General features: G+C 42.4%; 1 protein-coding gene across 2 annotated transcripts in view; it reads right to left on the bottom strand.

Moving 5' to 3' along the window:
* Positions 1–481: 481 nt before the first annotated feature.
* RCL1 (RNA terminal phosphate cyclase like 1) overlaps positions 482–12,103 on the bottom strand; it is a 59,317-nt gene continuing 47,695 nt past the window's right edge. For both annotated transcript variants that reach the window (XM_069476460.1, XM_069476461.1), the window contains one exon: positions 482–4,711. In XM_069476460.1, coding sequence (XP_069332561.1) covers positions 4,561–4,711 — 151 coding nt within the window. In that variant the 3' untranslated portion in view covers positions 482–4,560. The remainder of the gene's footprint in view (positions 4,712–12,103) is intronic.

Genomic DNA, 12,103 nt, shown 5'->3' with positions numbered 1-12,103 from the left:
TACACTCTCAGCTCTTCTGTGACCATAAAACTAACTGCCAGCATTGGCCTCACCTTGCAGCCTCCCAAAACAGAGACCTAGCAAGATAGCCACCTCATGGCCTTTTGTTGTAGGAGTGACAGTCTGAGGACAGACACCATGGTGCAACGTGAGTTTTTGTCTTTCTAAGTTGGGTCTGTGATTAGCTACCCCTCACCACTTTTTATCGGAAATAATTTTTTAAAATAAAGAACAAAACCCACAAGGTTTTAGCTGCCTGTGAGAGCAATTTGGATTTCAGCAGGTCCTCCTATTGCTCTTTCCCAATCAGCCCATTGTGCTGCAATACACCATCTTCCTTTCACCCCTTAGCCACTGTTCTGACAAGCATGGTAAAGTATTGGTTTGGTGCAAAAGTAATTGCGGTTTTGGACCATGAATTTTTAATCATTATAACTAGGCTCAAACACATCTTTATTAATCAAAATAGGAGCCATTACAATCAACACATTTTTGCCAATGAGAAATAAGTTTGTTTGTTATTCCTGTAGCATAAAAATCTGTGCTTTTGGATTTGACGAACTCTTGTAAAGCATTTTCTGCACCCTGCTGGTTGTGGAAGTGTTTTCCCTGCAAAAAGTTGTCCAGATGCTGAAGAAGTGGTAGTTGGCTGGCAAGAGGTCAGGTGAATATGGTGGATGAGGCAAAACTTCACAGCCCAGTTCGTTCAACTTTTGAAGCATCTGTTGTACAATGTGAGGTCAGATGTTATTGTGGAGAATTGGGTCCTTTCTGTTGACCGATGCCGGCTGCAGGCATTGATTACAGTTTTTGGTGCATCTCATCTGTTTGCTGAGCATACTTCTCAGATGGAATGGCTTCACCAGGATTCAGAAAGCTGTGGTGGATCAGATCGGCAGCAGACCACCAAACAGTGGCCATGACCTTTTTTAGGTGCAAGTTTGGCTTTGGGAAGTGCTTTGGAACTTCTTGGTCCAAACCACTGAGCTGGTCATTGCCGGCTGTCATATAAAATCCACTTTTGTCACATGTCACAACCCGATCAAGAAATGGTTCATTGTTCTTGCATACGAAACGATGATTTTTTTGATTTTTGGTCAGCTCATGAGGGACTCACTTATCAAGCTTTTTCACCTGTCTGATTTGCTTCAAATGCCTAATGACTGTAGAATGGTCAACACTGAGTTCTTAGGCAATTTCTCATGTAGCTGTAACAGAATCAGCTTCCAAGATTTCTCTCAATTGGTCGTTGTCAAGTTCCAATGGCCGGCCACTGTGCTCCTCATTTTCAAGGCTCTCATCTACCTTGCAAAACTTCTTGAACCACCACTGCACTGTAGGTTCATTAGCAGTTCCTGGGCGGAATGTGTTGTTGATGTTGCAAGTTGTCTCTGCAGCTTTACAACCCCTTTTGAACTCAAATAACAAAATCGCTCAGAATTTGCTTTTTGTCTAACATCATTTCCATAGTCTAAAATAAATATAAAATAGACAGCAAGTAATAAGTCATTAGCAAAAAAACATAAAGTGAGAAATGTGCATTAAAATGATGTGTAACATAACCACATTTATTTAAGAATGTATTCCAACATCAAAGGGCAAATTTCAACAATGCTAAAACCACAATTACTTTTGCACCAATCTAAAGAACATGATGATGTCTGTGCAGAATGTAGTTGAAAAGTGCTGAAACACAGAGGCAGGGCCTGGTAGATGACAGGAAGGCAAACACAGTGATTCTGCCATGACCTTCCAAAAGTCCACAGGTGTATGTGCCTTAAAAACTCGCCAGTCCCATTGAGCAACTGCTGCCGTAACTCAGAGCAGTCTGTCAGCAGGAAGGAGCAGACAGACCAAGACAGAAAACCAAGCCCCCAGATGCCGGAATCTCTCCCCTCAAACTACCCCAGTGAGTAACTGGACTGACTAGGAGCTAAGCTAATAACAAGACAGAGACTGCTGGAGTTGAATGGTCTCTAAAATATACCAGCAACCAGCAAAGGATGCCTTCTGCCCAAGGAATGGTATTGTTTCTCTTGGGAATTCAAGAAGGGACTGGAAGCATGCTGTTTAAATAAATATTACATTTATACTCCTTTTGGCAACCATTACCGCCACTGCCAGATGTTTTAGCTCCAGAAGCAGCTGTGCCAAACAGACAGCTAGAACCCCACCAGACACTTCCATGTCTGTAGCAGACAAGAGCACTGCCCGGCCTCTACATACCACCCTGAATTGACTAATGGTACCATTTCCAGAGCTTGCACCAAGGGACAGAGGCCCCTGCTATACAGTATATGGTACATCCAAAGCAACATGGCCCTCCTCCTAATTCTGGGAGGTAGAAATAAATAAATAAACAAACAAACAAACAAAGCAACGTGGACCCTTAGTTCTGGATCTGAATTCTGTATGGGTAGATCTGGGTTCAAAAGTCAGCTGCACATAATAAGATTGGGAGGTGTGTGGTAGGCAGAATTCTAAGATTCCCAGCCCCTGGTTATTCAAACACAAATCTAGGTACTGCTGTAAGCAGTTGACCTTAAGATAGGGAGACTATCCAGGTGGGCTATTATGATATGAGTCATTTAGAAGCAATGTTTTCTCCAGCTTGCATCATAAGAGGAAGCCAGTTTGGAAGCACCAACGGTGCCTTAAGCCAGGCACCATTGCTGGCTTAAGATGGACGGAACCAAGTGCACAGGAATGAGGGCAGTGTCTATAAGCTGAGAGTTGTCCAAACTGACAGCAAGGAAACAGTGACTTCAGTCCTACACTCTGAATTCTGCCAACAACCTGAATGAGCTGGAAGCACATTCTTTCCTTCCCAGAGCCTTCAGGTGAGAGCCCAGCCCAGCTGACACCTTGACATCAGCCTTGTGAGACTAAGCAGAGAACCCAACCAAGCCTGCCTGGATGACTGAGCTACAGAACTGTGAAATGATAATGGGGTGTTGTTTTAAGGTGCTAGGTTTGCAGGCATTTGTTATACTCTGACAGAATACCAATACAACATGTAACGCTCTCGGCAATGCCTCAGTTCAGAATGTCCTGGCATTCCTCAGTGTTAGCTCTCTACCTCCACATCCTCCCACACCCCATCATCAGAGCACAGCCTTTCTCTAACCCCTTTTCACTGAAAAATAAAAGGGTACCAAGAGGGACTGGTGAGGCAAAGACCTTTGCTTACTTCAAAAGCCCACCCCAGGTGGAGGATACCATTTGGAATCCTAGCGGAAAGAATTAGATCTTTCCCTTTCTACCAACTCCAACCCCATACACACACCAAATGTAGACTCTATTAGCTGGCAGGGGAAATCTATTACAGGTCCTGAGTATTCCCACACATTCTTGCTAGGTGGGAATACCCTTTAGCCCTTTACCTGGGTCCTTTCTCAGAACAGTGTTTGCAGCAAGCAGTACTGAGGGATGGAGTAACACCTCCATGTGGAAAAAAGAGCAGGCCTGCACAACAGAGGTGGACTCCCCAAGCATACCTGTTTCTTGGCTGTGACGCAAACCCATTATGTGCATGGTATCTACCTGGGCCCCTCTACGTCCACTGTGGGATGTGGGGGGTAGGGGGAACCAATATAAACAAGAAGCTTATGCTGTTTACTATGCTGAGCAATACAAGTTCTTTGTCTCTGACCCAGGACTCCCATGTCTTCTGCTAGCATCAACAAAACAGTAATAATCTAACTTATTAACTTGCAAGTAGGGTAAAATCCCAGACTTTGACTCTATTACATTTAGATCTTTACATCAGGAGATCTAATGTCTTTACATTATAAATTTCAAAGGAACAAAAATACCCTTTTTGAATTTTCTTGTGGAGATAAAATTTACATTATATGGTTATTGTGAGAATAAAACAAAATGTATAGCACACCTGGGCTGCAGAAAACACGCAGAACTTTAGTTGGACCCCCACCCTCTACAGCCACCCATCCCTCACATATGCATGCAATGAACAAGATAACGATCGGTATCTGTGCCCATACAGCAATCTATTCAGAAGAGATCAGATAGTCTAATATACCCATTTCTGACCTTTGCATAGCACTGCACAACCTCATAAAATAACTTCCACATATATTATCTCATTTAATCCCTACAACAGAAACCGAGGCTCAAAGAGGTTAAATCCTTGCAGAAAGAACAGTAACCACAGGTTACTCCACAAGTCTGGAAAATGAACATACGACATAAGCCCAGGTATGTGGGCTGAGGAACCATGGCTGAACGCAGCTGCAACATTGGTCTAGCAGGACAACCATGTCCTGAAGGCACACTCTTCCTCCAGGTAAGCCGAGGGAGCTCTTACGGTGACTGAGCCTCCTGACGAATATCAATGCCACTGGAGAAATGGCAGGAAACCACACGATACAGAGATGTCTTTTATTTGTATATAGATTTTTTAAAAACAGAAAATTAAGCAAGTCCTTAAGATAAGTAGCTGTCCTGTCCTGGAAGAATACATTTGGACTTGGTCCCTTTGCTGTCCTTGGCAGTCTCTGCTTTGTCTGTAGGCACTGGGGCCTTATCTTGTGACAGTTATCACTTGAGGGTCTTGCTAAGGTTGGAGAAGCCAATGCCAACACAGGTCATCAGTACTTTATCCCCGCCTTTGAGTTCTTCACCACATGGCTTGGTTTCAATTTTAAACATAATCTGGAAAAAGCTCTTCAAATGCCGCAAAAATTCTATCCTAAAAAAAAAAGAAAGGAATAAAAAAGAATTCATTTCTTAAAAAATTTCTCCTCCCCACACCTAGAATCCAAGATTTGAATTTCCCAGACCAAGAGGAAGGACTGAAATTAAAACATCTCACCAAATCTGATTAAATAGCACTTACTTCCAGCTTACCAGTTTCCAAAGATTTAGATAACTTGCAGAGATGCATGCAATATAGCAAGATAAATAGGGGGGAAAAAGGTTAACGACACCTAAGTCACTTAGTTCTACACACCCATTAGGGAGTAGACATAAATATGGTGATAATTTTTTTTTAAAGAGATGGGGGTCTCACTAGGTTGCCCAGGTTGGACTCCTACTCCTGAGCTCAAGCTATCCTCCCACTTCAGCCTCCCAAGTAGCTGGGACTATAGTATAGGCACATGCCACTACGCCTGGCTTTTGAGAGGCCCATGCAAAGACAGAACTTCCAACCAAAACAACAAAAATAAAAATCCTTCCCTTGTGAAGATTTCAATCTAGTGGTGCAAACAAGATAAATAAGTTAAATATTCTTGAAAAGTACTATGGAAATTTAAATAAAGCAAACAACACAGATGGGGAAGAACTGCAGATATTAACAATATTTGTGCATATTTGGCAGGAGGCACTATTACATCAAGTGGCCACGGAAAAGCTCACAGTAAACACGGCAAGGAGTTTCATAGGGCTGTTTCTTATAATCCCCCTTTAACACGAGTGATGGCATCACCCCAAGAATACCTTGCGAAGAGCAATTCTATGGATGGACCACAGTGCAGGTATACAGGTTTCTAATGGTCTGCCCTAGCAGACCCAGCATCGCCCCAGCTAGCCTGACCAAAGCACTCATCTGCAGAGTTCATTAAATACACAGGTTCCTGGGGTTCTGATCAGCTTACAACCAGTAGGAAGAAATACCTATGTGCAAGAGCTCAGAATCACAGGCCACACGCAAAGCTGTCCCCTCCCCATCCCCTACCAGGCCCTGTGCTCCCCAGTGCATAGAGGCCAGAAATATATTAACAAGCATCCCTGGCAATTCTCATCAGGCAAGTTTGGGAACTACTGGTTTAGTGAAGAACGATGGTCTGCACGCCTGCAATGAAGTATTACAAAAACCTTGTATTGTGCTGTCTCCCAATCAAACCAGCCAAACTCCCTGCCCTGGCCAGATGGTTCTCAATCTCAACTGCACACCTGAGAACCTTCAAAAATACTGATCATAGACATACAGATCTACGGAATAGAATTGAGAATCAAGAAATAAACCCACACATTTATGGTCAATTGATAATTTGATGGGGAAAGAATAATCTTTTCAACAAATGGTGCTGGAATAACTGGATTTCCACGTGCAAAGAATGAAGTTCGACCCCTTCCTCACATCATACACAAAAATTAACTCAGAAAAGATCAAAGGCTTAATTCTAAGAGCTAAAAACTATAAAATTCATAGGTGAACATATTGGAGTAAATCTTCATTACCTCGGGCTAGGCAACAGTTTCTTAACCATTTCTTAAATATAACACCAAAAGCACAGTAATTAAGAGAAAAAAAAAGATAAATTAGATTCCATCAAAATTAAAATTTTTTTGTGCATCAAAGGACACTACCACGAAAGTGAAAAGACAACCTACAGGATGAGAGAAAATATTTGTAAGTAATATATCTGATAAAGGTATCTAAAATATATAAAGAACTTTTATAACTCAATAATAATAATAAACTCAATTCAAAGATGTGAGAGAGACCTAAATAGACATTTCCTCAAAGAAGACACACAAATATCCAGTAAGCACATAAAAGGATGTTCATCATTAGTTATTAGGAAAATGAAAATCAAAACCACTATGAGATACCACTTCATACCCAATAGGATAGTTATAATAAAAAGGCAGACAATAACAAAAGTGTGGGTAAGGATGTAGAGAAATTAGAACCCTCATACACCACTGGTGAGAATGTAAAATGGTACAGCTGCTATGGGAAACAACCTGGAAGTTCCTCAAAATGTTAAACAAGGAGTTACCATTTGACACAGTAATTCTACTCGTAGGTTTACATGCAAGAGAAATGAAAACATAAATCCACACAAAAACTTGTACCCCAATGTTCATAGAAACAACCCAACTGTCCATCAACTGATGGACAGATAAATAAAAGGTGGTATATCCATCCAATGGAATATTCAGCCATAAAAAAAGGAATGAAGTACTGATACAACAAGGATGAACCTTGAAAACATTATGCTAAGTCAAAGAAGCCAGTTGCAAAGAACCACATATTGCTTGTTTCTAATTACAGTACATGAAATAGCCACAATAGGCAAATCCACTAGAGACAGAAAGTAGATTAGTAGTTGCTTGGGGCTAGGGACAGTGGGACAATAGCAAGCGACTGCAAATGGCCACAGGTTTTGTTCTGAGGTGATGAAAATGTTCTAAAATTAGATTGTGGTTGTGTTTATACAACTCTGTGAATATGCTAAAAACTGTACATTTTAAATGGGTATAAACTGTGCGGTATGTGAATTTTATCTCAATAAAACTGTTTAAAATAAATAAATACATATTTGTGACAGTAAGAAACAATACTGATCCTGGTTCTCACCCCTACTCCATGCATGCCGAACCACATAGAAAGCCTACTTCCATGAATTATCCACCCCTGGCAGTAGTCTGTCCTGAGCACTGATCAAAGGAGGGAAAAGGCAACGAGGAGAAGGGGGCCTGAACAATTCCTTACCCTGTCTGGCCGAAAGCCCCAGCACATCAGGGGCCAAGAGATGAAATGGTTGCTACCTTAGAGAGCAGCAGTTCTAGTGAGTGCTGCATGCTCACAGGAAAAATCTCCCCATTCTTAGCTTTCCCCTCCACCTAGGAACATGCAACTTCATGTCCATCTTTAAAATAACATTCTGTTTGTCAGCTCTTCTAAAGGCTCTCCTAGCCAATAACCCCCACCCCACACCATCTTTCCTTCCTCTCTGAATTTCCACAGAACTTCTCTGAAATTTCTCTGCTTATGTTGTCTAATTAAATGTTTATGTATAGTTGTCTCCATAACTGTCCTCTTCCCCCTTATTAAATTATGTAAGTACCTCAAGGGCAATGACCTCTATCATTGAAACCCATTATTCAAGGAAGGCACTATATAAAGCTTTTAATATAGCGGCACCGAATAGAATTTAGGAGTTAAGGGCAATTTTGAGAAAAAATTTCAACATTCTTGGCAATTAAGGGACGTTCTCTCCCTGCTGGCTTTCCTGTCTTACTAACCAATTAAATTTTTGTTGTTACTTGCTTTCCATCCACCCATCCCACCACCTCCCCTACCCAGTCCTAGGGAAAAAGAAAACAAACACATCAAACCCACAGGTAAATAGTCCACATCTGTGGGCAGAGCTTCCAGCTGGCAGCAGCTCAGAAAAAGCCGGCCATCTCACTCCCTCGTCTGCACGAACAGCTTGGCCTCTCTTTCGCTGCTGCCTCACACTAACACAAGCCTAGGGCGTGCTCTGCTCGCAGGGTCTCACCCTGCCTACTGCACTCTGAATCATTCAACTGTGCTTGAAAAACCAGACACCCTCCCCAGCTGGCAGAATTCCTAAGGGGCCTCAGCTTACTTCTGATCTGTTGGAGAAGGACAGGAAAAACACAGGCTTGAGTGTGTGCAGGCCTACCTGTTTCCAACTTTAGGGTATTTGTAGCCTTTGGAACAGTTAGAAAAAGCAAAGTTGGTTCCACTTTTTACATAATGTTCTGCCAATCCCTCAGCCTGTCTGAGGAAGACTGTGTAAGAGACTGGATCAAGGTATATTTCAGAACGTCTTTCCCCCACCTTCAGTATCATTCTCCCTATGTCTCCAGCAGCTAGGATATTAAAAAGTAAAACTTCTGGGATGGCATGTTCACGTTAAAACAATTTTTTAAAAAAAGAAAGGAAAAAAAGTAAAACTGCTCAGAAGCTGAGAAATAACCATGGAAGATATTAAATCCCAACAAATAGCCTCCTTAAGAAAAAGAAAACTGAATGAAAAAGAACGCCCTGTAGCTACATGCACGTGAACAAAGTCTCGCCCGGTGCTGATCCACGTCCTTCTCCACAGCCCCAGAACTCTGCACAGCGGCAGCCCCAGCAAGGCGGCAGCCCCAAGTTCACAGCACTCCCTGCCCTTCTCTGCCCGGCACTCTACAGCAGATTCACACTCCCTGCATACAGCCACGTGGCCACACGGCCACAGCTCACCGAGAGGAACTCTCTGCCCTTCAGTGAACGACCACCCGCACTGTGCCAACAGCAGCTTTTCAGACCAACCATTTTAGGCAATCTGATCGTGGCTCTATGCAACTCCTGTGTGAAGGGCTTTAACTCCTGACTTACAGAACTGTATCTGCAGTGAGCCCCCTACCTTTTCTTTCAGGACAAAGTGATTTATTTTCAGAAAATAAAAAACAACCAACTTTTCTATGAAAGTCTCTAGTCCAACTGACAGGCAGGTTTCAAAGAATTCTGGAGCACAGAGATAACTTTTCTTGGGTATTTTCAAAAGGTGGGTTGTTCCCACTGCCACTGCTGGTCAACAGGTAAGGCCATGAGGCTCCTGGTCATCTGCCTGTTGAATCCTAAGGGCCCAGGACTTGACAGGCCCCACCCCTTAAACACAGCCCCTCTCACTCAGTCCCCTTTCTGAAGCATGTTAGAAAGTAGAGTGAGAGCAATCACAGGGTGAGCCCTCTCTTTGGCAGCTCTCATAGGAAAAAACCACGAGAGAAGGTCCTGCCTCCTGTTCCACCAAGCCACCTGGTTTCCATGCCACTAGGATACAGGACTGAGTCAGGGGTTACCTACATCTCAGGTGTAAGGAGATGCTCTGGAAGTTGAGGGAAAAGGCCTGGGGGTAAGAAAAGAATCTGCTCAATGGGGTCTCCTATAGTCATTACATAGCACCTTTTAAATATATTGGTGGTGCTTTTAATGCCAAATACCAGCTTTCTAAAAGACCAGCTGACCTCTACTCCGAGAATGAAGTTATTAAATTCTGTTACACAGGCAGCAGGAAACAGTGCACCAGGCTAGCTGCATCGTCAAGGGATGAGGGTCTCAGGCCTCACTCGAACAGGAACTCAGTATAAGCAGTTCACTGACCTCTTTTTTTCATCTAAAGTAAGGATATCCCAAATATGTTCTGGGGCTCAAACATAACTAAGGTGATGGGACCTTGCAGCATTTAAAACACTTTTCCAACATAAGGTTTTGTGTTCACAGGGTCTGGTGAAGCCGCTGAATCCAAAGAACAACACCTGTGGCTGGCAGTTCCCAGTTTTCCACGCATTATCTCTTTCGATCTTCACGTGGCTGTGCTTCAGACGGGGTGAGCCGACAAGCCCTCATCAGTCGGTGTTTAACAAGGACAGTGGGTGCCAGCTCCCCCAGCACTTCCACAAGTGACAGAAAGAGGTCATTTATCACAGTTAGAAAAAAACAAAGAGGCATGGTTTATTTTAGATTTCCAACTAAAGATAGAAGGAGATCATTTTACAGCAGAATTTGAAACGAAGACTCTCATGAAAAGATGCAACATGGCATCGTGCCTCATGTAAGGTGCTTGGAGTCCAATAATATGGCTGGAATCCCAGCTTTTACGTAAGAGCACAGTGGTTACCGGAAGCAGCAACTGTGGATAAGACTGTCCAGGTCTGAACCCCGAATACTGTCTGTGTCACCCTGGGCACATAATTTAACCTTTCTGTGCCTCAATCCCAGCGCCTGTAAGATGGAGCATATATATGATAGTATCTGCCCTTTTCACCCTCACAAGGTTATGATAAAAACTAAATGAGTTAACATTTCTAAACACTTAAAACAGTATTTGGCACACAGTAAACATGGTGTTTGTTAAATAAACACCTACCTGAGAGAATTCATGGGAACAATCAATAAGATATAGGTAGTTTGTTTAGTAATTAATGTAACTGGAGGAAGTTAGTCATGAATTTAAAAATGAATAAATATAGGACAGACATGGTGGCTCACACCTGTAATCCCAGCACTTTGGGAGGTCAAGGCGGGACGAGAGGCCCGGAGTTCAAGAACATAGCAAGACCCTGTCTCTACAGAAAATTTTTAAATTAGCCAGATGCATGCCTATAATCTCAGCTATGCAGGAATCTGAGGCTGGAGGATCACTTGAGCCCAGGAGTTCAAGGCTGCAGTGGGCTATGATTTGGCCACCGTACTTTAGCCTGGGAAACAGATTGAGACCCTGTCTCAAAAAAAATTAAAAAATTAAAAAAAAAAAAAAATAATGGCTATGAATTTATCAGTAGCTGAGTAGACAATTTAAAGCTGACTTTAGGCCTGAGGTCACCCAAAGCAACTTTACTAGGCCTCCTGGGATTCAAAGTGACCTGACCAAGAGACTGGACTGAGGCAGGGCAGGGGGTCTCCAGGCAGGAACTGCGGCAGCTAGCACGGACTGAGCACCTCACCCGGCCTCGTTTAAGCTTTACCCTGCCTCCACGAGCCCATGACTTCGGGACCAGGCACCTTATCTACAGATGGGACCAAGGCTAGAAATGCTAAATATCACTTCCACGGTCTCCTGGTGGTGCTGTGGCAGAGCCAGAACTCAAGTTCAGACAGGCTGGATCCCAAGGCCTGTGTATTAGCAGAATGCAGAAAGCTCTAGTAACCGCGGTATCCTTCTACACACAATTTCTAAAAGTGCTAATTAAGATACTCATTGATATATATTTTTCTTGCTATTAATCCAACTTTTAAATAAAGTATAAATCTTCCCTAAACTGTAAAATTAAGCTTGTTAAGAGGAGGGTGGAGCCACTGTCATCAACTGTAAACCACCTAAAATTCAACAAACTTAATAGAAACAGTCTCCACATACCAGTGTGTTATCCAATACTATTTTATTCTCCTTAAAAAACATCTCTCTGACCTTCCTCGAGAATTTCACACATATAGACTTATTTTCTCAAATAGCAAAGAAAACTACCGACAGCAATCTCCTGAAGTAAGACAGTGGGAAGAAGACAATAAGGAACATAGAGACTTACTTTCCAGAAAGGGTTTGAAAACAACACTGAAAAAAAAAATACCCTTCTTAATCCCAGTGTTCTTTAAATAGACATTTAAAAAGCTATTGATACAAATCAAAACACACGCAAACTGCCAGAAGAAATATATTTTTTTAAACCAAGGAGGGTCTTGCTTCTGGTTTATTTTGGAAATTTGAGGTTTCACAAAACAGGTTTTATGACTTTAACTGCACATAAAAATAAATGTGATAATCTGGTCTCCAAAGCTCTTGAATCCAACTAGAATAAACTGTTCCCCTGCCACGATGGTCCTGACTATGGATTCTGT

The sequence above is a fragment of the Eulemur rufifrons genome, chromosome 7 (genome assembly GCF_041146395.1).
Source record: "Eulemur rufifrons isolate Redbay chromosome 7, OSU_ERuf_1, whole genome shotgun sequence".
Taxonomy (NCBI): Eukaryota; Metazoa; Chordata; class Mammalia; order Primates; family Lemuridae; genus Eulemur; species Eulemur rufifrons.
This window is presented reverse-complemented; position numbering and strand designations above follow the sequence as displayed.